General features: G+C 42.4%; 1 protein-coding gene across 1 annotated transcript in view; it reads left to right on the top strand.

Moving 5' to 3' along the window:
* Positions 1-1310: 1310 nt before the first annotated feature.
* Positions 1311-26428, top strand: part of CALN1 (calneuron 1) — a 478779-nt gene continuing 453661 nt past the window's right edge. Inside the window, exon 1 of the mRNA XM_087868368.1 lies at positions 1311-1435. Within this exon, the coding sequence (XP_087724494.1) occupies positions 1317-1435 (119 nt within the window). The 5' untranslated portion in view covers positions 1311-1316. The remainder of the gene's footprint in view (positions 1436-26428) is intronic.

Genomic DNA, 26428 nt, shown 5'->3' with positions numbered 1-26428 from the left:
TTTCTGAGCCTTATCCCCTATGGGCTGGCTTCTGCAGGAGAATGCTTCCCGGACATGAAAATATACCTCCCATCAGAGTCAGAAGGCTGCTCGTAGAGCAGGGGGGCTTTCCCCAGGAGGCGATATGCTGGGGCCAAGAGACCCCTCTGTCTGTTGTCGGCAGACGCCAGCCCCTGCTGCCCTAGCAGGCATCCCCACGGGCCAGCTCTCTCAGACCAGGACTCGATGCAGGGTGACCAGAGCCTGTTTGGTTCATCACCAAGATTCTTCCAGTTAAACTCTCTGTACTCCCCATCTCTTGAGACCCTTTGTTTTATTTTCCTTTGAACTTCAATCTGGAACCAAAGAGAATCAACACTGATGAAATGTTAGTTCAATAAGTCTTTCTTGCACACCAGTTCTTTTAAGGTTTTCGCTGCATGGGCCCACAGGACACCATGCGCATCTGAATTACTCCCTCTCTGGAGCTCTTCTCAACGCAGTTTTGCCAAGAAAGAGGGGGCAGAGGTTGGGGGCAACAGTAGAGGTAGGCACAGCTGAACGGTGCCTGAAGCCAGCCAGGTGCCCTCCCCTGAGCCCGGGGGGAATGGACAAGCAGGGGTTAACCAGGTGTTGGAGAAAGAAGAGAGATGAGGACGTTAGGGGAACCCGGACGCTCCGTACACGTGGGAAGCAAGCCTGACGGAAGCTGGTAAAGGGATCCTAATCTTGGATGCTCTTTGTTTTGTCCGAGGAAGATAGGATGACATTGCCCTGGGATTGCGAGCAGCGTGACAAGCTTAGGCGGTTTGGCAAGAGTCCTCTCCCTTAAGATGGCTATTTCTAACTCTGGCCCCACTTTGTTTCTGGGGCTCTGCTGATGTCAACAGCGAGGCAACAAATTACGCTGGCAAGATGCTGGGCTTTCTTGCACATTGCAATCATGTTGGCCGCTCTAGAGCTCTCTCCACATACTGTACTCCAGCAAAGCCCGCAGGAGTGTGAACGGAAAAGTACCTGTAAATACGAAGGTTGGTTCCAAAGACACGTTATTGGTTTGCTGTGTGATGCCCTCTGGTGACATTGAGGCCTTATTAATAACTAAACATCTGTCACAGCTGTAATTATTTTTCTTGTGCCAGGATTGTGCTTCTGCCATTGTCCTGTTTAAACACAGAGGGGAGGGTGTCAATTATTTAGGCGACTGACTTGGAGGAAATAACCAACCGGCACTGCAGGCAATAAGTTTCTGTCCACTCCTTGCAGAGTGTGTGTCTCCGCTGACGTTCCCTTGATGTGCTCACAAATCTCTCTGAGAACATCGCTCTGGACCTCCGATGCGGCTGCCCGAGCAACCTGGAGAGGGGAAGCCTGAGAATGAGGAAAAGGGGGGCAGAGGAGCCCCCGGAGGGGGACAGGAGCCAGCGAGGAGCCAGGCCCCCGACTTCCCCACTTGGCAAGTCTTCTCCCCCCAAACCCCCCGGAGAAAGCGCTTTCTCGAGTGTTTGCTCAGGACTTGATTGTTTTCAGCCCTCAGGTAGGGGGTGGTGCGGGGGCTGGGAGCCTTTGCTGCTGAGGGTCCGAGTGTGTGGGGATGGGAGAGGAGGCCCTATGGACAGGACACCTGGGAGGGGTCCTGAGAGGATGGGTGTCCCAGCTGGGTACAGGGACTATATTGTATGTCTTGAGCCTGACAGGTTTCCATTGACTGTCCCTGGGACGTGTGGATGGGGCAGGGGATGGGTTTGAAAACTGACCTTATCAGGGACCGATGAGTTTAGGGGGCGCTTGTTAGGAAAAACAGCAACAGGTACCATTTATAGAGTGCGTCCCATGTGGCAGCATGGGAGCTGAAGCTTGGCAAAGATAATCTCAATGAATCCTCAGGGTAACTCCGAGCAGTGTTTATTAACCCGTTTTTACAGGAGAAAAGTAAGACAGACATTCAACAGCTTGCTCCAGAAGGTACAAGCAAAGGTAAACTCAGGACTCCTACCCAAATCTCTGAATCCAAAACTTACAATTGTAACTATGGGCCTACCAGCCTCTCCCCACTTACAGGTGAGAAGGTTAGTTCAAGGGGAAGGGTTTTTATGCGTTCCAAGCCATAGGCTTCCTGGGGTTCAATTCTGCTCTCTTTCTTTTCCTTGGAGACATTCGAGGATGTAAAAAAAATCAAGAGGAATTTCAACTCCGGGTGGTTCTGTAGGGAGGGGAATTTTGACCCATGTGATGCTGGTGTCGATGAGCTGGTCTGTGGTGAGTCATATAATCGGATATGTTCTGAAATGGTCTCCCTAAGGCTGTTTGGAATGGGCTCTCCAGCCCTCCCTGCCTACTAGCTGTCAGGAGTGGCCAGAAGTGTCTATGGTGGGGGCCATGAATTTATGGTTAGGCTGCAGGGGATAAAAAGGAATTGGGAATGTTTCTGGTGACTGCAGCTCCTGATTTTCAGTAATTTCACCCAGGGGCTGGGGGCTAGACTGCAGGGCCCAGCACAGAATGCTATAAGACTATCCAGAAACTTCTCCAGCACAACTCATTGTCCTTCTCCAACACAACCCATCAAAGATGGGAGCTGACAAGACCCTTGGCCAAGGGCATGGTATGCTGAAGGGCAGGCTTGGAGTGAGGCTCTGCTTAGGGGGTTGGCCAGGGGTGGGAGGATGACGGGGACTGGGCCTCCCCATCCCAGCTCACCCCTTCCAGGTGAGGAGCCCCAAGGGGAGGAATGGTCCAGTCCAAGGGTGAGTTTCCTGGTTGGCCTTTGCTCAGACTGGGATAAGTAATAGAATCCTGGGTGCTTGCCCTGAGAAAGTGGGGGGCATGTCAAGGGAAGGAGGTCAGGACTGGGGCAGAGAAACATTTCTGCACGTCCTGTGTGGGCTGTGGCAAATGGCAAATGTGGCTGGTGCTACAGAGGGAAAGGACAGTTGTCTACCCTACTGGATATGAAGATATCATACAGGAAACAAGAAAGAAGTCCAATGGAGTCAGAAAGACCCTTTTTGCTCAACATAGTCCCGCATTTAAAAAATTTCCTCATTTGTTCCTGTGGCTTTGGGATTTAGAATTGTTTGGCCAGAATTGTGATGGGCATGAATTAGACAGTTTAGTTTCACCTGTCTCCAGGCACAGCAGTAGCCCAAGTGGAACGAGTCTGCTTCTCCCATGCCATCTCCTTGGGGGTTGGGATTAATTCTTTTTGGACCCCAGGCTGAGGGTCTCAATGACCCCAGGATTATTCCCATCACACATTCATACCCACCGCAAACACACATTTGCTTACTTCTTCCTTGGGGTCACACCCACACGTTCCTCAAAGATTTCCTTGGGCAGTGGGCAGAGCAAGACATCTAAGAAGAAGAAAGATGAGATGGGGCCATGGGAGTGGGTTCCATTGTCAAGGTCTCAGCACAAGGGTTGGGCATGGAGGGGAAGGGAACACAGCCCACTGGAACATGTTCTCACATCAGTCCCCAGCAGCGATGACTTGCAGAGCGCATTGTCTCCCTGTCCTTTGTTCCTTAGCTAGGAACCTCCTTCAGAGAGAGCACAGTATTGGGGCTAGCCGGCAGAATATCAGGGGCCTTCTCAGACCCTGAAGCACGCTGGGTGGTGGCCCATGTGGTTATACCTGATACATGCAGAATTAGGCAAAATTATAAAGTAGGGAGGCATCTCCTTGACGTGTCCCATCTACCTGCCCCAGGTCCTTTTCACACCTCCTGGTACCATTTTGGTTGCAAGCCACAGAAATCAGGTAGAACTCTCCTAAATGAAAAGAGGAACATGTTTGGAAGACTTCAGGCAGGGGTTGAGGGTGGAGGGGTTGCCTCATAGAATCCAAGGCCTCGGAGGTGGCTAGAATGAGAGCCTAGGATGATACAGAAAACCCAAGAAAGCTGCTTCTCTCTGCCTGTCTACATCCCTCCAGTTTCTCTGTCCATATGAGGATTATCCTTGCCAGATAGCTGCCAATTTGGCGGCCCACCTCAATTGAGAGTCAGTATGGTCTCAATTCCAGACTCCCTGTGCATAGGCTCATTGCTGTCCACCCCTGGTCAAATCAACAGCCCAGGGGAGGAGAGTCAGAGGGCATGAACATGGCTGCTTCCACTGTAAATACATGGATGGAGGAACAAAGCAATGACCAGAGAAGTAGGTACCCTGTCAACCCAGTTCCTTGAGATACTGGTTTTTGTATCCCTTTCTGGAAGTTGGCTGGCTATCCATTGATTGCTGGAAAGGTGCTTGTTATTAATGCTCTAAGCTGGAGCATTTAAAAGAAAGGGGTCCCCAGAGGAGAGAATTATCACTGATGGATCAAAAGCAATGACGTAGATAAAGCTGGCTAGGGGCACCAAGTGCAATGTGGAGAGACATCCTATGTAGAGGGCAGGGACTGGGGAAGTAGGGTACCCCCTCCACACTCCCCAGTCTTTCTCCCAGATCTCCTCCTGAGATTTAGAAAAGAATTCCAGACTATCCATTCCTGTCTTTGCCAAGGTGTGGGTAGACTTTCTCTTGACATACCTGAAGGAGATGACGTAGAAATGGGGACCTCCCTCAATCCTACTTCATTTCTTTGAGTCTTGCAAGGACACAGGTCATGAAGACCTGACCTGACTTGCCTCTAGCCAAGGTGCATACTCCTGAGGAAGATGTTCTTCCCCTTTCCTCCAGACTGTGGGATCTGGGTCTTTGGGCCAGGTCTAGGGCTGACTCATGGATAGGCAGTAGGCCCAGAAGGCCAGCTGGAAGAGAGTCCCCAGGAACAGAGAGATGCCCAGGTGGCCTCAACAAACGACCGCTAAGTAAACAGCCCTGTCACTGTGGTGCTGTCCCAACCCAGTCTGAAGGAAGCTTTTCTAATATGGGGAGAAATGGATGCGCACTCTTGATATAGGAACTAAAAATAGCCCATGTTCCAAACAAAGTGTTTTTAGTATTTTGAAATGAAAACGTGTAGACAAAGCAAGGATTCAGAATGCATGACTCATTAAATTGCTGACTCTGAAAGCAATGGCAATTCAAAGGGAATTTTTCTTTCCCTATTTCTCCCTCCCACCCTTGCTTTGAATAGCTTATAAAAAGAGTCTGTACATCAACAGGACCCATAAACTCCCCCACGATTTAAGGTCCTGCGCAGTGAGAGGGAGCCGGAACTTAACCTCTATTGCCTGGTTACTGAGCTGGCCGCCCTAGCTGGGCTGGGACACCACACGGAGAAGCGTGCTTTGCTCTCCCTTGTTACTCTGGCCACATCTTTTCTCCTCTCTTCCCTCCAGTCCCAGCCATCCCGTTGGGACGATCTTAGCTGAGAATCTTACAATCACTCATTGTCCAGGAGATTGTCTGACCCTGTCTTGGGAATCCTCTTTCACCCAGAATCTATTTACTTCTGATGATTCTTCTCATGCAACATGTAACAAATGGATGGTCCCCTGAACATCAGTGTAAATAAATTTGCCTCTAAAAGGGTTTCATGGTAAGTAAAATTCAGATCACGCTCCGTGGTTTATCTATCTCTTGGAGAATATCAATGCATAGTAAAATCTTAGAGATGCCCTATAGCAAAGAAAATGGTTTATCTTTGTTTAACTCAGCTTTTCCAAACACAGCTTGAGCCTGGAACACTGGGTATGAGTACATGTGTGTGTAAAGCCTCGAAATCACACACTACGTGTTTATTTCCTCTTCCTAGGACACGCCTGGTTCTCAGATCAATGCAAATGATAAGTAACTGGTATACCCTAGGCCCAGTGAATGTTCACACCAATGTTCACTCAAACACCATAAATTGGTGTGCCAGGTCTGTGCTGGGTGCTGGGGATAAGATGAACAATCTTCTTCCTCTTGCAGTTTATAGGCTCATGGAAAAGATGGATTAATACTCACCACAGAGTTTAATGTGTTAGGATAAATTCATGCATGCCTAGGATCATGTCACACACACACACGTGCACGCACACACGCACACACATGAAGGTAGTGGTACAGCTCCGGGGTACAACATTCACTTCCAAACAAGAATAAGAGGGAGTGGCACCCCCCTGCCATTGTACAATATTCGTAGAATAAATGAATATAGAGCCATCAGATATGCAGTTTGTTATTCATAGTTGCATGGTTCTTTAAGTATTTTTTTCTTTTCTTTTTTTTTTTTTAATATTTTTATTTACTTATTTGACAGAGAGAGAGACAGCCAGCGAGAGAGGGAACACACGCAGGGGGAGTGGGAGAGGAAGAAGCAGGCTCCCAGCAGAGGAGCCTGATGTGGGGCTCGATCCCAGGACTCTGGGATCACGCCTGAGCCAAAGGCAGACGCTTAACGCCTGAGCCACCCAGGCGCCCCCCCCTTAAGTATTTTTTTCACTTCGCAATTTATTGCCAGCGTCCTTTTCTATTGTCCTGTGATTTAGTTAACCAGGGCCCTATTGATGGCTGTCTAGGTCGCTCTATTTTTGCTCCCTCCAGCAGTGCTGCAATGAGCATCTTTGTATATTTATCCCTATGAACTAGTGTAAGTATATCTAAATATAAATTTTCTAGAAGCGAAATTTCTGGGTCAGAAAGTATACACACTTTTTCTTTTGCTGGATTTGCCAAGTTGCTCTCCAGAGTTATTGTGCCGCTTTGCCTAATGGAAGGGCCTCTGAGGACAGGGGGCACTGGAGTGGAGGGAATGGTGGCAATAGAGGAGAAGGGCTTGAAGGTGATAATGAATGGAGCAGCGTCTCTTAGGAAGTGAGAGGGCAGGGCATAGGGTCAAGAGCACAGTCTTCACGAAGAAAAAATTTCTGTACGCACAAAATGTCCATTCCGGACTGCACAGAAAATGTTACAAATGATCTTAGCTAAGAAGTTTTGTTTTTTGTTTTTTTTAAAGATTTTTTTTTATTTATTTGACAGAGATAGAGACAGCCAGCGAGAGAGGGAACACAAGCAGGGGGAGTGGGAGAGGAAGAAGCAGGCTCATAGCAGAGGAGCCTGATGTGGGGCTTGATCCCAGAACACCGGGATCACGCCCTGAGCCGAAGGCAAACGCTTAACCGCTGTGCCACCCAGGCGCCCCTTAGCTAAGAAGTTTTGATCACACTTTCACCTGCCTGGAGATTTTCTCCAAAATCTTCCTTTCGCTAAGGACCCATTTATTTTCTGTGTGATTCTTCTAAAAAAACATGCCACAAATCTATGATTAACATTGACGTTAATAAGGGGGGCCTGGGTAGCTCCGTTGGTTAAGTGTCTGACTTTGGCTCAGGTCACGGTCTTGGGGCCCTAGGATCGAGTCCTGCATTGGGCTCCTCACTTAGTGGGGAGTCTGCTTGTCCCTCTGCCCTCCCGCTGCTCGTGCTCTCTTTGTCTCAAATAAATAAATAAATAAATAAAATCTTTAAAAAAAACCAACATTGACATTAATAAGCATCCTCTAAAGGCACTCCATGCTCAATAAGCCAATTAGCCCCTACAAATTTGATTTCTTTGGAAGGGCTTTGGGCATTAGGAGTCTGTACACCTGTTCTTCTGGCTGTTGCAGACTATGACCCCATAATGCTCTATCATCAGAAGCCCTTTTAGGAAAAATTTAGAATTGTTGGGATAGACCAAATTCATCCAGCACACGCCTGGTGTTTGTATCACATTTTTATTCGAGCATTTGGCTCCCATGGAGAAAGTGGGGCAGAGAAGGGGAGGGACAGGGGAGCACATGCCTCAACAGTCTTGCTGCTTGCAGAAGACTGTACAAAAACAGCACTTGGCCTTAGGCTCAAGTCAGTTTTGCCCATCCCAGAGTGCACAGGGAACTGAGCGACACCCCCCCCCCCAGGCCTGTCCCTTCAGTTGCCTCTCCTCCAGTCTCTCCCACGGGAGCCAAATCCAGCTCTCTACTTGTGGTCCACATGTGGCCACGGTTAGGACCTCTTCCCCCTGGACCTCTTATCCCTCCTTAGTCTGGCTACTATTGGCTTTGTAATAACTCCCCCAAACTCAGTGGGGTCATAAACCAAAAACATCTTATGCTCATGGAGTCTGTGGGTCAGGAATTCGGGCGGGAGGGGAAGCTCATCCCTGCCCTGTCATGTCCAGTGCTTCTGTTGGAAAGACCCAGATGGCTGGGGCGTGGAATCATATGGTTATCCTTCATAGGTTTGGTGCCTGGGCTGAGAAGGCTGAAGGACTGTCTCAGCTGGGAGCATATGACCTGTGCTTCTCTTAGCATGGCATCTGGGTTTGAAGACGAGCATGTAGGGACAAGGCTTCTAGGAGGACCAGCTAGGACCTCGTTAGCCTTTTATGACTTTGCCTTGTAAAAATCACTTCCGGCATATTTTAGTGGTCAAAGCAGTCTAAACCCTCCTAGATTCAGGAAGTGGAGGCATTGACAGCTCGTATCAATGGGAGGAAGTTCAAAGGATTTGGGTATCACACTTTAAAGCTACCACAGTTTTCCTTCATAGATCCTGGATCCTTCTGCCATCTGATCCCAGGGATGTTCCTCTGTTTCTAGGGGACATGGAAGAACTGGGTGCTGGGCGAGTCAAGATAAGGGACATTCCTAGTGATCCGAGGATCCGGTGCGTAATTTTGAACATTATGCTAGAAAAGGGTTAGTCTCTTGAAGTTATCCCAACCTGGTGTGTGCCATATGGGCAGAGACAGTAACTGAGACAGGTTTTCAGGAGAGAGAGTGGCCGGGGCTCCTGGCATATTATGCCCTCCACAACTCTAGGGGGCACTTGGAGAGTATAATTAATTGGTCCCTGTTCCCATAGACCTTTGACGAAACGCACTTAAGGGAAAGCAGTAACTGGTTCTACTGTGCTGCTGTTAGACAAATGTCTGCCTCACTCCCTTTCCAGGGTAATTTTCTCATATTGTCCTTGGGGGAAACAGGTGAGCTTCAGGTCTTTTCCTGAGTCAAGCCACCCTGCCCCTGGGTCTTGAAGCAAGAGGGTGATTTCTTTCACTGTACCTTCTCTCAAATCCCGGCAACGCCACCAACACCCAGCAGTGGATATCAATCCTAGGTTTTACTGAAGCCTTAAGAGCAATCAGAGAATTTCAATTTAGGGAGAAAAATTGCAGTATACAAATAGATCTTCTTAGGGTCCCCCCCCCCAAATAAAAAAATATTTTAGAGGGGTCTTTTTATGCATGGATCCCTTTGGCAGTCTGGTGAAGCCTGTGAGTTATGTTTTTAAATGCATGACATAGAATAATTGAGGCAACAGCAAAGGAAATCAATTATATTTAAGTATACTATCAAAATATTAAACAAAACAAATGTGTGATATAATAATACATGTGCTTCCTTGTTGATGCATTAAATAATAAGGTCTAGCAGCGTGAGTAATAACTATCATAATTTTGACGTATCACAGTCGTAAGTGTAAACAACATTATGGATTAGTCACAACTATAACCTTGTAGGAAAATGAGTGGCAAAGTCACACTATCGTTCATTCCACGGCACCTTGTGGCTTGTGTTTATTTATTTATTTATTTATTTATTTATTTATTTATTTATTTATTTTAATGATTTTTTTATTATATTCTGTTAGTCACCATACAGTACATCCCCGGTTTCCGATGTAAGGCTCGATGATTCATTAGTTGTGTATAACACCCAGTGCACCATGCAATACGTGCCCTCCTTACTACCCATCACCGGTCTATCCCATTCCCCCACCCCCCTCCCCTCTGTGTGGCTTGTGTTTATAGTTGGAGAAAATGCTGGATACCATTTAGAGGTTAATGAAAATAAAGATATATTCTTTCCCATTCAAATTCCTGGACCCCTTGAATTCTATCCTCAGGCCCCCCAGGATGAGAGTCCCCCAGGCCCCCTGTCTGGTGTGTTTCTTAGCCGTGTTGCCCTGGCCTCTTATTTCTCAGAGCTACTGCTTCTTTCTTCAGCCCTTCCCGGGGAAAATCTCCATCTCTCTTTAGAAAACCCAAGCTCGGGGCACCTGGGTGGCTCAGTCGGTTAAGCGTCTGCCTCTTGATTTTGGTTCAGGTCATGATCTCAGGGTTGTGAGATCAATTCCCACATCGGGTTCCACTCTGGGTGTGGAGCCCGCTTAAGATTCTCTCTCTCCCTTTCCCTCTGCCCCTCCCCTTCCTCTCTCTTTCTCTCCCTCTCAAAACAAAACAAAACAAAAAACAAAACAAAACACCAACCAAGCCTCTACTACAGGACCCATCTCCCTCTGACTTCCCCTCCCCCTACAGGGACAATCCATAGAACTCAACACACCCTGGCAGTAGGTAATAGGAATCATATTTTCGCAAATACCACGTGGCCGCATGTCGATGTTAAGGCTGAACCCAGGTCAAGAGACTTCTTACCCCAGGGCTGGATGTCAGATATTTGACTTCTTAGGAAGGCACTTGGCTTCCAAGTCAAGCTTCACAGACAGTGAAAATTTGTACAATCAAAGGCTATGGGAGAGACTCAGACCTTTGAATTCTTCTCCCAGGGTAAAGAAGGTATCTCTGACCCCCTTTCAGGCTTAATGGTGAGGCTGTAGTGAGGAAGAAGGATCATATGACACAGGAGAAGTAAAGGAAACTTCTCTCCTTTTTCTGGCCATGGGTTGGAGGGAGAAGAAGGACAGATGAAAAGGAGGAAGGAGAGCTAAGAAGTCTATTCTGCTTCTCTCTCTCTCTCTCTCTCTGCACCAGGGGACAGAGGCTCCTGCCTTAACCCTTCATGGAGACTTGGGAGCCCAACAGACAGGGCCCCTGCCCTAAGATGCTGCCATTGGTCTAGTTAAATGTGCGGAGAAGACAACCAGGTTGTTCCCCTGAGCCTCCCCCAGTTGTCGTGGGGCAGAGACACTAAATGAAGAGCTAACTCGTTTGCCACAGGGACACACCAAGGTGTCCCCAGAATAGAGGATGTGTGTAGACACCTGGGCCACACCTGGTTGGAAGGTAAAGCATAGACTCAGGGACGTGCAACCACATAGAGCTGAAAGGTGGTCAAACAGCAAGGGCAGATCCCAGGACTCCAGAAGGAGCCCCACTTTGCCAGTTCTAAGCTCCAGGTTTGGAGACCGGTAGGATGCTTGTGACTATGTGACAAGACCCATCATCTGGGGAGACAAGATGAGGGGCTACACATTTCTAAAAATAAACTTTATTTTTTGGAACACTCTTAGATTTACAGGAAAATCGAGAAGATAATCCAGAGTTCCCACGTATGAGGATGGTATGTTACGCCGAATGAATCAATATTGACACACGATGATTAACCAAAGTCCATACTTTATTCACATTTCCTTAGGTTTTATCTAATGTCCCTTTTGCTGTTCCAGGACCTCATCTAGAATGTGATGTTAACATTTAGTTGTCATGTCTCGTGAGGCTCCTGTTACTTGTTACAGTTTCTCAGAATCTTCTTATTTTTGATGACCTTGATGTTTTGAGGGCTGCTCATCAGCTGTATTCATTCCCTCCACTGGGATCTCTCTAATGTTTTTCCCAGGATTAGACTGGGGTCGTGGGTTTCGGGGAGGAAGACCACCAGAGGTAAAGCGCCATTTTTATCGCATCGTATCAAAGGTACGTACTATAAACATGTCTTATCACTGTCTGCGTTGATCTTGATCACCTAGTTGAGGTGTTTGTCAGGATTCTGCACTGGAAAGTTACTAATTTAAGCCTTTTTCCACACTGTCCTCTTTTTAATTTTTTTAAATCAAAGTATGGTTGACATACAATGTTAATATTAGTGTGAGGTATACAACACAGTGGCTTGACAATTCTATACATTATACAATGCTCACTGCAATTAATTATAGTTCCCATCTGTCACCATATAACATTATCACAACATTATTAACCATATTCTCCATGCTGTCCTTTTCATTCCCATGACTTATTTATTTTACAACCGGAAGTTTGTACCTCTTTTTTTTTTTTTTTTTTTGGTGAGATTTTATTTATTTATTTGAGAGAGAGAGACAGCAAGAGAGCATGAGCGGGGAGGAGAGGGAGAAGCAGGCTCCCCACTGAGCAGGGAGCCCACCACGGGACTCGATCCCAGGACCCTGAGATCATGACCTGAGCCGAAGGCAGATGCTTTACCAACTGAGCCACCCGGCCATCCCTCAAGTTTGTATCTCTTAATCCTCTTCACTTATTTTGCCCATCTCCCTCCCATCTCCCCTCTGGCACCCACCAATTTCTTCTCTGTATTTCTGAGTCTGTTTCTGGTTTTTGATTGTTTGTTCTTCTGCTTTGGTTTTTAGATTCGTTATAGAAGTGAAATTATGTGGTATTTGTCTTTCTCTGTCTGACTTATTTCACTTAGCATAATACCCTTTAGGTCCAATTGGCAAGATCTCATTCTTTTTTATGGCTGAGTAATATTCCACGGTATATATAAATGTGTGTGTGTACCACATCTTTATCCATTCATCTACTGATGGACACCTAAGTTGCTTCCACAGCTTGGCTCTTGTAAATAATGTTGCAATAAACACGGGGGTGCATATATCTCTTTGAATTCATGTTTTCATTTTCTTTGCCTAAATACCCACTAGTGCAATTACTGGATTGCATACTGTAGTTTTTGGAAGAAAGCTACTATGCTCAGACTACACGTAGGAAATGGGGAATAATTATGCTCCATCTCTGTCTCCATAAGGGCAGAGTATCTACATCAATTATCTGGAATTCCGTATAGGAGATTTTCTCTTTATTCAACCATGTGTTTACATACATATGGACTCAAGGGTATTTATTTCATAGTTTGGGTAATAATTCAATACAACTTTGTTTTGTTGCTCACGTGGTTGCAGCCTCGGCCTTTGGGAACTCTTGGCTCCTGTGTTTTGAGCTCTCCCTTACTTTCTGGCACAGTGAAGTGCTCCAGGCTCATCTTGCGTGTTTCCTGCCCCAGCATGCTGGCCTGCTTTCTTCTACTAGAGAATGACATTAGAACCCAGCATCTGAGCCCTCTGTGTATTTTTTTGCTACTGAGGTATTGTTGGTTCTGGCCCCTCTCAGTGGACAGGACAAGGAATATATAAAGCTTGTGCGGTAACCTATGCATAGACATGTATCTATACGTGTTTCTGTATGTAACCATCTGTGTCCACGTTAAGCTAGACGGGTTATTCTGATGTCTTTAACTCTAATCCATTATCGCATGGATCATTCTAGTTGCCTGCCCTTACTTATCTGTAAATTCCCATTTCAACAGTGAGAAAGCCAGCTCCTACCTTCCACCATCCATTTACCTGTCTAATTGCAACACTTTCATAGTTGTATCAGAAGTGCTAGCACATACACCTGTGGGAACCATTATCAAAGACAATGTTTCTACGTGCAACTCCTTTTCCTTTCGTAGTGCTGACGCCACTCGTTTCCCAAGTTACTTATGTCAACACTCCCCCCACCCCTTCACTGAGGTGGCTTCATACATTTAAATACAGATTGCTTGTCACATTCTGCATTCCATTGAGATTCTGCTGACCTCCTAAATGATTTTTTTTTAATTTGCATACATTAAGGTTCACTCTTTGCACTGACGTTCAGGGGATTTTGACAAATGCATACTGTTGTATATCCACAAATTATAGTATCGTGTGGAATAGTTTTGCTGCCCTTAAAAACACCTTGTCCTCCACTTATTCAACCTTCCTTCTTCATCCCTAAACACCTGCAACCACCAGTCTTTTTAATGTCTCCATAGTTTTACCTTTCCCAGAAGGTCGTTTAATTGGAACCCTACAGTAGGCAGCCTTTTTCAGACTGGCTCCTTTCATTTATGTATATCCATGTACGATCTGTCTCTGTCTTTTTGTGGCTTGATACCTCATTACTTTTTATTGCTGAATAATATTCCACTTTATAAATGTACCATAGTTGGCCTATCTGTTCACCCATTGAAGGACATCTTGGTTGCATTCAGTTTTTGGTGACTATGAATAAAGTTGCTAGAAATCTATAGACTTATATATAGATTTATAAATGTTACACATTTATATATAGATTTATAAATAAATGTAACACCATAAATCTGCATGCGGATTTTCGTATGGACATAAGGTTTCGATTGGTTGGGTAAATACCAAGGAGCGTGATTGCTGGAGAGCATGAGACTATGTAAAGCTTTGTAGGAAACTCCCAAACTGTCTTCCAAAGTGACTGTACCATTTTTGCATTCCCACCAGCGAGGAAGAAAGTTCTTGCTGCTTTATATCTTGGCTAGCAGTTGATATTCTCATTTTTGGTTTTGGATTTCCGCCCTTCTAATAGGTGTGTAGTGACGTCTCATCGTTGCTGTAATTTGCATTTCCTGATGACATATGATGGGAAGTATCTTTTCACATGCTTATTTGCCATCTGTATATTTTCTTCGGTGAGGTATCTGTTCAGATCTTTTCTCCACTTTCTTCATTGAGTTGCCTGTTTCTTTTTCGTTGAATTTTAAGATTTCTTTGTATACTTTGGCTCTAAGTCCTTTGTCAGATATGTATTTTTTCAAGTATTTTCTCTCAGTGTGGGTTTTGTTATTTCATTCTCTTGACAGTTCCTTTTGCAGAGCACAGTGTTTTAATCTAAATAAGTCCAGCTTACCCTTTTTTTCTCTCATGGATCATGCTTTTGGTGTTTTATCTAAAAGTTCACTACCAAACACAAGGGGACCTAGATTTCTCCTATATTTTATTCTAGAAATTCCGTAGTTTTGTGTTTTACACTTAGGTCTATAATCTAGTTTGAATTAATTTTAAGAACCTGTGTCTGGTTCATTATTTTGCATGCAGATGTCCCGTTGTGCCAATACCATGTGTTAAAGGCAACACAGGCTTTCATTCTCCCTGGGGTCTTCTGGTCTCCTAGGAGAGGCTCTTGGAGAAAACATGGATACACGCACACATTTGCAAGCCCTCACTCACCTCCCAATGACAAGCAATGATTCCCAAAGATAGTTCAGCATAAGTCCCTGTAAAAGAAAAAGAACTATTTTATTAAAGGCAGTATAACCTGCAAAATGTTCCCTGCTCATCATGAAGAAAACATTTTTCCTCCTTCTTTTGTTAAGTCATACTCAGGGATGCATTTGTGTAAAAGAAATGGGTATGGTTGTGACAATAATACAACAGAGCCAACTGCCTACTTTCACTATGGTTTGGAAATAATCGGTGAAATCATCTCTTTTTCCCCTTGACTGGGCAGGAGCCAATGTTTGGGAAGGGCTTTCCTCTTCTTCAATGTACAGACTCACCCCCAGCCTTTTTCAGAACAACCCCTGGGAGGTGAGAGTGAAGTCATGTGCTTGCAGTTTACACGAGGACCTTTCGTGCCAGCTGCTGGGGACATAAGTGAAGACAGTATCACATCGATCCTGCTCTCCAGGGCTCACCTTCTTTTTTTTTTTTTTTAAAGATTTTATTTACTTATTTGACAGAGAGAGAGACAGCCAGCGAGAGAAGGAACACAAGCAGGGGGAGTGGGAGAGGAAGAAGCAGGCTCATAGCGGAGGAGCCCGATGTGGGGCTCGATCCCATAATGGCAGGATCACGCCCTGAGCAGAAGGCAGATGCCCAACTGCTGTGCCACCCGGGCGCCCCCAGGGCTCACCTTCTAACCCAAAATAGACTTGAGTTACAAATGCAGTTCTAACAGTCACCAAGCAGCATTTTCTTGATTGCCTGCCACTCACTCTTTCGGAATGTAAGCTTCCCAAAGTCTTCTAGGCATTTCTCACATGGCTGTGTGCAAAAGGGTCTCTTGACTCTTGATTGACAGTTGTCATTTTCCTCCTTTCATCCTTCATCTTCTACCATCAAGGTACCACCTCCTCTCTGAACCTCTGCTTCCTGACACAGAAGTTTCTTTGCTGATCGTCGCGGAGGTGACCAGTGCTGGGACACAGCTGGACAATGCCATGGATGCCAATCAGAGGAAGGGCTGATCAGCTCCATGTACAGTGTTGACCCATCTTGAGTCTTTCCAAGAGGCTTGGGGTCTCTTTGTCTTGTTTTCTGCTGTGTTTTTTTTTAAAGATTTTATTTATTTATTCGACAGAGGGAGAGACAGCCAGCGAGAGAGGGAACACAAGCAGGGGGAGTGGGAGAGGAAGAAGCAGGCTGGGGCTCGATCCCATAACGCCGGGATCACGCCCTGAGCCGAAGGCAGACGCTTAACTGCTGTGCCACCCAGGCTCCCCTCTGCTGTGTTTTGCTTTTACTTTCCAGTGATTCCCACCCTCCCTACTGTCCTTGAATTTCAAAAAATTTTCCAGCACGTATTTTACGCGTGAGTCTCTTTTTATTAATTTTGTCAGGCTGGTGGGATCCATTTTGATCTTCATACGTATTCTTTAATCAATTTAGAAAAAAATCTTTATTTTTATTATTCCCTCTTTTCTGTAGCTTGAGTTTATTCCTAGGGAACACATGTAATTCTTCGATTGCATCCCTATTTCTTTGCCCTCCCTACCTAATACATTTCCTTTTTCACGTGTTTAACCCTCATTCTTTCTTTCTGCATTTTGGGATCTTCTAATTTTTCTCCCGTAGCAAAGCTTTGATATATTTTTCACTGAAACATCTACTCTTCATCGCCTCTAATGTGCGTTTTTATTCTGCTGCCAGACGTTTCCTTCCTTTCCCTGTTTGTATCTCTGCCTTTGCCTTGGTTTGTTCTTTCCCTGTCCCAAGGTCACCCAGCTCATGCCTTCCTTATCCTTCATCATGACCTCAAGGACATGGTTTCTAAAACTTACTTCTGTTTCCTAAGATGTCATCTTCAAGAATAGGTTCTTCTCTTGAGCCTCTTGGGCAATATATTCCTTCCCACATGTTACGACGTTGTCTGATAGGTTCCACATTGGGCTTGTTCATTCTTACTGAAGCTTGGCACTTACCAATTTGTGGAATTTAAATCGTACCCATTTGTTCTGGGGCTCTGGGACCTGTGTGGGATGTTCTGTTTTTCTGATTGTTGGATTTCTGGACTCTTAAAGAATTCACAAAATTAACAAAAACGTGCACAGCTTCCAACTCTCCATCTATAGTGCTTTTCACATATTATATTTCAATACCACATATCCTATTTACAATACTTTAAAATATCGAAATAAATATGGAGAGATAGATATCATTCTAGTTATGCGTCTATATCTATCACCTATCTACCCAGGTAAATTTTGAGGAGCTGTCAGCTGCTGTCTCCCTTAACATTACCTTGATACTAGGACATGGTAACCCCCTCTCAGGTGCATGAAGATATTTCCTGAGGTTGCCAATAGTGTGCTACTCTCTCCCTCATTCATTCAGCTCTTCTTTCTGCTCCACTTCTCTACAAGTCTTACTATGCAAGAAACTAAGTATACCTCCCGGTATATGGTATAGAAGGAAAAGTATTATAAATAGGATATTGGTTATTGAAATGTAATGTATGAAAATCTTTGTAGTTATATATAGATATATAGATAAAAGCTGAAATGGGGGCGCCTGGGTGGCTCAGTCGTTAAGCGTCTGCCTTCGGCTCAGGGCGTGATCCCGGCGTTCTGGGATTGAGCCCCACATCAGGCTCCTCTGCTGGAAGCCTGCTTCTTCCTCTCCCACTCCCCCTGCTTGTGTTCCCTCTCTTGCTGGCTGTCTCTCTGTGTCAAATAAATAAATTTAAAAAAAAGAATAAAAAAAAAAGCTGAAATGATAGCCATTTCTCTATGGAGTGCTAAAAACATTACTGAAATAAATGAGAAATGTGATGGTAGTTAATTTAGATTTCTATACACACCTTTTGTAACTGGTAAAATATTGATTGGTCCTGAGATCATGGTAATAAGAGTACCTTCAAATAGTGTGCAAAATACTTTTCATTTATAGTGTCCACTTCTGTTGGATAGTTTTTTTTTTTTTAAAGATTTTATTTATTTATTTAACAGAGATAGAGACAGCCAGCGAGAGAGGGAGCACAAGCAGGGGGAGTGGGAGAGGAAGAAGCAGGCTCATAGCGGAGGAGCCTGATGTGGGGCTCAATCCCAGAACGCCGGGATCACGCCCTGAGCCGAAGGCAGACACTTAAGGACTGCGCCACCCAGGCGCCCTTGGATAGTTTTATGAATGTGTTCTCACAAGTTCCAAGGTGAAACTTGGCCTGTCATTAATACCATGACCAGAGAAAAACCTGATGGTTACTTAGAGTTGGCAGTCAGAATTCTGTAACAACATAATGAATGGAGTAGTGCTATTCACAAAGTGAAGTAATTTCACTGGTGTGACTGTTGTATTAAATGAGATAATTCATAGAGAGCATTTAGCCCTGTGTCTGACACACGGTACGCACCTCATAGCTGTTAGCTATCACCACGGTCATTAACTGCATGTACCTTACCTAAGCTTACACTCTTCAATGTATCCTTTAAAATCTACCTTATTATCAGAGAAAATAAGAATAGACCATATTCAATAGGGTAGACTTTGTCATACTAACCTAAAATCTTAGTGGCTTAATAAATAAAGTGTGTGTGTCCCTCGCATGAAGGCTAATACAGATGGGAGATGTGCTCCCCATCTGGGAGCTACACCGTGGGGAGCACAGGGCCTCCAAGGTCACATAGCAAGGGAGGAGAAAAAAGAAGAAACTCACCAGCTTTTTTTTTTAATAATAATTTTTTATTATGTTAGTCACTGTACAGTATATCCTTAGTTTTTTATGTAGCGTTCCATGATTCATTGTTTGCGTATAACACCCAGTGCACCATGCAATACGTGCCCTCCTTAAACCCATCACTGGCCTATCCCAATCCCCCACCCCCTCTCCTCTGAAGCGCTCAGTTTGTTTCCCAGAGTCCATAGTCTCTCATGGTTCATTCCCCCTTCTGTTTACCCCCCTTCATTCTTCCCTTCCTTCTCCTACCAATCTTCCTAGTTCTTATGTTCCATAAATGAGAGAAACCATATGATAATTGTCTTTCTTTGCTTGACTTATTTCACTTAGCATAATCTCCTCCAGTCCCGTCCATGTTCCAGCAAATGTTGAGAACTCGTTCTTTCTGATAGCTGAGTAATATTCCATTGTATATATGGACCACATCCTCTTAATCCAGTCATCTGTTGAAGGGCATCTCGGCTCCTTCCACAATTTAGCTATTGTGGACAATGCTGCTATGAACATTGGGGTGCATATGGCCCTTCTCTTTACTACGTCTGTATCTTTGGGGTAAACACCCAGTAGTGCAATTGCTGGATCATAGGATAGCTCAATTTTTAACTTTTTAAGAGGCCTCCACACTGTTTTCCAAAGTGGCTGTACCAACTTGCATTCCCACCAACAGTGTAGGAGGGATCCCCTTTCTCCACATCCTCTCTAACATTTATTGTTTCCTGCCTTGTCAATTTTTGCCATTCTAACTGGTGTAAGGGAAACACACCAGCTTTTAATTGCTTTTATCTCAAAGTGGTATATATCACTTCAACACACATTTCATTGGGTAGTCATCTGGCACCAATCCAACTGTAAGAGAAAATGGGAAATAGATCATGAGTCCTAATAGATTCTGCCACAGACCAGGAAGTAGAAAATTCTTTTTTTTTTTTTTAAGATTTTTATTTATTTATTTGGCACAGAGAGAGACGGCCAGCGAGGGAGGGAACACAAGCAGGGGGAGTGGGAGAGGAAGAAGCAGGCTCCCAGAGAAGGAGCCTGATGTGGGGCTCAATCCCAGGACTCTGGGATCACGCCCTGAGCCAAAGGCAGACACTTAACGACTGAGGCACCCAGGTGCCAGAAAATTCTTGTTTTTAAATGTGTTTTCAACAAGACTTCAGTAACAATTTCATGTAAATTATGTCTATGTTTTTTAGAGAGGTATTAATTCCAGCCAACTCTGTGGGATAGCAAAACTCACAAATTAGTGCTAATTCAAAAGGAAAAATGTTATAATGTTTTGCCCCATTCAGTACATATAAGAAAGTCCTTATTTTGAAAATAGAGAGGTATTTCTCAAACAGAAATGTAAGTCCCCAAATTCCCACTAAACATTGACCAATATTGGAAGAAAATCATTTTGAAGAGGAACCAAATTATTAGCTTTCTCAGCTTCTCTTCAGTCTAGAACTGGCTTTCCCTGGAGTCAGAAGTAGATAGTAGGTCTGAATCAAAACCTGTCCAACATTCTCTAGAATTGCTTGTGCTGTTCAAATACAAGAGGTGAACATATTTAATTTAAAAATGGGCTTTCAAGAGACTTCTGCTTCTGGTCAAGAAACAATAACATGAATTGGATTTACCCTCCCACCGGAAACAATAATAACAATAGAAACTGGAAAATACATGAAACAATGGTTTTCACAGCAGTACAATAAAAAATAAATGGGAAAACCTGAGAAACAGGAAACAAAGTGAGCCCTATGATTGCCCCAACATACTGCCTGAGGAGTTTCTAGGCCTCCACTCAGGGAGGAGGAACTCGGATCGCAGAGCTTCAAGGTGCAGGCAGTGAAAATTGATAGGACTTCAAGGAGAAACAGACATATCCAAAATTATAGTTGCAGATTTTACACAAACTTGAATAGCACTACCATTCAACTTGACGTAATTAGAATTTGTAGAATATTCCTTCCAATAACAGCAGAACGCTCATTCTTTTTTCTGTGACTTTGGAACATCTACCAAAATAGACCATATTATGAGCTATAAATAAATAACCTAAAATAATTCAAGTCTTACAAGTTATGTTCATGAATCACAATGAGATTAAATTAGAAATCAGGCGGGCAGATAGTTGGAAAAAAACCCCAAATATTTGGGAAACAAACAATGTACTTCCACATATATAACCTATGAGTCAAAGAACTTGAAAGAGAAGCTGGAACGTATGTTGAATTGAAGGAAAATATAAATGCATCATATCGAAATGTATGGAATGTAATAAAGTGGGACTTAAAGGAAAACTTACACCACTAAACATCCATATTGGAAAAGAAGAAAGGTCTCAAACCAGTAATCCAAACTTCCACTTTAAGAAATTAGAAAAAGAAGAGAAAGTAAATCTAAAGCAAGGAAGGAAAGAATAAAGATCATAAAAAAGCAATAAAACAGAAAAACGATAGACAAAATCAACGAAACCAAAAGTTGGTTCTTTGAGAAGATCGATTTAAAAAAAAAACCTCTAGCTAGAGTGATCAAGAAAAAAAAAAGGTGAGGTCATAAATTACCAAGGTTATCAAGAATGAGATTATTTTGATTATCAAGATTTTCAAGAATGAGAGAGGTAACATCACTACGGATTCTACAGATTAAAAGAATAAAAATAGAATATTGTGAATAACTTTATGCCAGTAAATTTGACAGTGTAGATGAAATGGACCTATTTCTTAAAAGACACACACCACCAAGCCTACCCAAAAATAAATACACAGCCTGAATTGTGCTATCTCAGTCCAAAAAAATTCTACGTTTGTCGTTAAAAGTCTTCCCACAAAACAAAAAAAAATAATAATAACTCCAGAGCCAGATGACTTCCTTGGTGAATTCTACTAAACCAATTTAGTAAAGAAATAATGCCATTTCTACATAAACTCCTACAAAAAACCCATGAAGCAGAGAATACTTCCCAACTTAACCAGCATTATCCTGATTTTTTAAAAGCAGACAAAAACATTACAAGAAAACTACAAAGCAATATCCTTTATGAACAAAGATGCAAAAAGACTTTACAAAATTTGGACAAGTCAAATCAAATCCAGCGTTACATAAAAAATAATACACCACGAGCAAGTGGGGCAGCTTATGTCAAAAATATAAAGTTGGTTTGACATTCTATGTGCTGCTGAAGCAAGCACTTGGTCTGACATTCTAAAATCAAATAACATAATTCACTATAATAACAGACTGAAAGAAAAAAATGCATATAATCACCTCAATATAGATGCAGAGAAAGCAGTCGACAAAACATCTGTTCATGATTTTTTTTTTAAAGACTTTCAGCAAACTAGGAGTAGAAGGGAGCTTCCTCAATCTGATAAAGAACGTCTACAAAAAATCTTAGAGCTACCATCATCATATTGGTAAAAGACTGAGGGCTTTACCCCTAAGTTCAGGAACGAGAAAAGTATACCCATTTTCTCCACTTCTATCTAACATTGTATGAAGGTTCTAGCCTGTGTAATTAGAAAAATAAATAAAAGGCATCCAGAATGAAAAGGAAAAAGTAAAACTGTCTTTATTTACAGATAACATGATGGTTGTATTAGTTACTGCTGTAGAGCAAATCACTACGAATTTAGTGGCTTAAAATACCTCTTTATTGTCTCACAGCATCTGTAGGCCAAGAGTCTGGTTAGGTCTAGCTGGGTTCTCTTTTCGGGGTCTCAGAAAGCTAAAATCAAAACGTTCAGTGGACTGCATTCTCATATGCAAGTTTGGCTAGGGAAGGATCTGCCTCCAAGCTCCTTAAAGCTGTTGGCAAGATTAATTTCCTTGGAACTATAGAATTGATGGCAGAGAGAGAGGGCAGTGGGAGAGAGAGGGCAGTGGGAGGACAAAGAGAGGGAGAGAGGGGTGGGAGAACAGAGAAAGAGAGAGAGACTTCACTACTTGAGTCCGTGACCTAGAGATCTTTTAAAGGGATCATTTAATTAGCTCAGGCCCATCCAGGATAATCTCCCTTTTGGTTAACCTAGAAGTCAGCTTATTCAATATTTTCATTACTTCTGCAACTTTGAAATTTAAATTTATCCCTTCACCTTTGCCACATTCTATTTGCTAGAAGCAAGGCACAGTTCTGCCTTTGCGACAGGCGAAAGGATTACACAAAAGCATGGGCTGCTGGGAAGAGGAAAGTCCTGAGAGCCATCTTAGAATTTTGCCTGCCATATTCACCTCTGAAGAAAATAAAATGGCATTGTCAAAAGAAAATTCAGAGTTTTACTTGATGTGAGTAGTTTGTTGAGTAAGAAACAAACTGCAAACAGGGAGGCTTCAAAATCGAGAGGTACGAAACTCGGCTCTCTGCCGTTGCAGCTCAGTTTATAAAAACATCATGAGGAAGTACAAGGTTTTGTAGGTTACTAGAAACTTCTTCTCAGAGGAAAGCATTACAGAAGCTTACTTCTTTCTAGATGATTGGCTAGGAAGCTACAAGGTCACCCTGACATGAAGAAAGCTTAAGTTTTATTTTATTTTATTTTATTTTTATTTTAAAGATTTTATTTATTTATTCGACAGAGAGAGAGACAGCCAGCGAGAGAGGGAACACAAGCAGGGGGAGTGGGAGAGGAAGAAGCAGGCTCACAGGGGAGGAGCCTGATGTGGGGCTCGATCCCAGATCGCCGGGATCACGCCCTGAGCCGAAGGCAGACGCTTAACCGCTGTGCCACCCAGGCACCCCCAGAAAGCTTAAGTTTTAAGGTCAGAGACAGTGTTTGGGCAAAATCAGGACAGTGTAACGAGGAATCGTAGTGAAAGTGGATATTCTTGCCTGGTTCCTGATCTTAGGGGGTAAGACTTGAGTCTTTCACCATTAAGTATGTTAGTTTTAGCTTTTTTGCAGATGCCCCTTATCAGGTCGAGGAAGTTCTCTTATATTTCTAGCTTGTTAAGAGTTTTTTAAAATATGGGTGGAGGTTGAATTTTGTCACATTTTCTTCTGCATCTATTTATGAGATAATTTTTTTTTCCTTTGGGCTATTAATATGGTGGATTACATTGATTGGTTTTTTAATATTAAAGGCAGACTTGCCCTCCTGAAATAAACAGCACTTGGTTATGCTGGATTGGATATGCTGATTTTTTTTAAAAGGAATTTTGCATCTACATTCATGAGGGATATTGTTTGTAGTTTTCTTTCATTGTATTTCCTTTGTCTACTTTCGTTATCAGGATAATGTTGGCCTCCAAAAATGAGTTGGGTAATCTTTCTTTCTCTTCTATTTTCTGGCAGAAATTGCGTGGAACCGTTGTATTTGTCTCTTTAAAGTTTCGGTAGAATGGGATAGTGGAACCATCTGGGGTTGTTAATCACAAATTCAATTTCTCTAGTAGTTACAGGACTATTCATGTTATCTGTATCTCTGTATCTATGTCTGTATCCTAGGCATGAGGCCACTCAGGTTGTCCATATCGGTATCAGGTTTCATCTCGGGTGAGTTTGAGAATTTGTTGGTCCTTTGAATTTAAGTTCTCATATTTATGTACATAGAGTTGCCTCTACTATTTCTTATTGTGTTTTTTAATGTTTACAAGATCTAGAGTGATATCCTTCTTTCATTCCTGAAACAAGTCATTTGTGACCTCTCTCTTTTTTTCTCTTTCAGTCTTACCAGGGGGTTGTCAATTTCATTATCTTCAGTCAACTAGTTTCTGGTTTCATCAATTTTTCCTATTGCTTTTGTTTTCAATTTCACTGATTCCCACTTGCTTTTTTATTTATTCTGCTTTTCTTTTCTCTAGAATGTTAAAGCGGAAGCTCATATTATTAGTTTGAGACTTCTTCTATTCTAATACAAGCATTTCACATTACAGCTTTCCGTGTAAGCACAGTTCCATCCTACAAATACATTTTAAATTTTATTTAGCTTCAACTGTTTCCTAATGTACTTTAAGACTTCCTTTTTGTCTCATGGCTTATTTGGAAGTGTGGTATATAATTTCCAACCCACTTAGAGATTCCCCATAATCGTTCGTCACGGAGTTAAGTCTAATTCTACTGCTGTCCTATCATAGTCTGTATGATTTCAATTATTTTAACTTTATTAAGGTATGCTTTATGATGCAGGATATAGTACAACTTGGTGACAGTTCCGTGTATATCTGAAAAGAATATATATTACGTTCTTGGATTTGGGGCAATATTCATGTAAATTAGATCCAATTGGTTGATGGTGTTTTTCAGTTCTATATTTTTGCTTATTTTCTGCTTTCAATTATGGAGAAAGAAATGTTGAAGTCTAATTATAATTGGGGGTTTGTCTACTTTGCTTTTTCAGTTCTTCCAGTTTTTGCTTTTTGTATTTTGAAGCTGTTATGCACACACACATTTAGGGTAATTATACTTCTCGGTGAATTCACCCATTCATCAATATATAATGTACATATCTGCCTGGTAGTTTTTTTGCTCAGAAGTTTATTTGTAACCTACCGATGTCATTATATATGAAGTAAGCTACTTGTAGATAACATATAGCTGGATCATAATCTTTATCCATTCTGGCAATCTCTGTCTTTTAATTGCACATAGACCCTTTACATGTAATCCAATTATTAATATATTTGCACCATGTCTATAATTCTATTGTTTGCTTTGTGTTTATACCTTCTGCTTTTCATTCCTCTGTTATCCCTTCTTCCTTCTTTTGGGTCATTTAAATGCTTTTTTAGTATTTCACTCTAACTTATTATTTTTTACTATATCTCTTGATAAAACATTTTTGCTTTTGCTCTAGGAATTACAATACACACATCTAACTTTTTACAATCTAATTAGAATTCATATTTTTAAATTTTGTATATTAAAAATGGATTTATTGACATAAATGTTGCAGAGCATAGAGTTCACAATTTTCAAGTACATAACTCAGTGGTTGATAGTATAGTCATAGTGATGGTACAACATCACAGCTATCTAATTCCAGAACATTTCCATCACCCCAAACAGAAATCCTATACTTCCCATTTTTCTCTTCTCCCCATCCCATGGCAAATACTAATCTATATTTTGTCCATATGGATTTGTCTATTCTGGACACTTTTTATAAGTTGAATTATACCATGTACGGCCTTCTGTGTCTGATTTCTTTCACTTAACATAATGTTGTAGGAGGTATCAGTACTTCATTCCTTTTTTGGCTAAATAATATTCCATTTTATGAATATACTGTATTTTGTTTATCCATTCATCAGTTTACGGACATTTGGGTTGTTTCCAATTTTTAGCTATGATGAATAATGCTACTATAAATATTTATGTATAAGTGTTTGTGTGAGCGTATGCTTCAGTTCTTTTTGTATATCTTAGGAGTGAAGTTGCTAGGTTGAGTGGTAATTCTATGTTTAACTTTTGAGGAACTTCCAGTTTTTCCAAAGTGATTCTATCATTTGACATTCCCACCAGCAATGTACATCCTTGCCCACACTTATTAATTTCATTATTATTTTTTAAATTTTTTTATTATTACTGCCATTCTAGTGGGTTTTGGTCTCATTGTGGTTTTGATTTGCCTATCTCTAAAGACTAAGGTTGTTGAACATCTTTTCATATGCTTATTGACCATTTGTGTGTCTTCTTTGAAAAAATAACTTTAAATTCTTTGCCTATTTTAAAATGGGTTATCTTTTGTTATTGAGTTGATAGAGTTCTTTATATTCCAGGTATTAGACCATTATCAGATTTATGATTTGCAAATATTTTCTCCTATTCTGTTGGTTGTCTTTTCATTTTCTTGATAGTGTCCTTTGATTCACAAAAATTTCTAAT

The sequence above is a fragment of the Ursus americanus genome, chromosome 2 (genome assembly GCF_024610735.1).
Source record: "Ursus americanus isolate L20-20 chromosome 2, mUrsAme1.1.p, whole genome shotgun sequence".
In the NCBI taxonomy this organism is placed as follows: Eukaryota; Metazoa; Chordata; class Mammalia; order Carnivora; family Ursidae; genus Ursus; species Ursus americanus.
The sequence above is the reverse complement of the archived record's forward strand: the minus strand, read 5'-3'. Positions and strand labels throughout refer to the sequence as shown.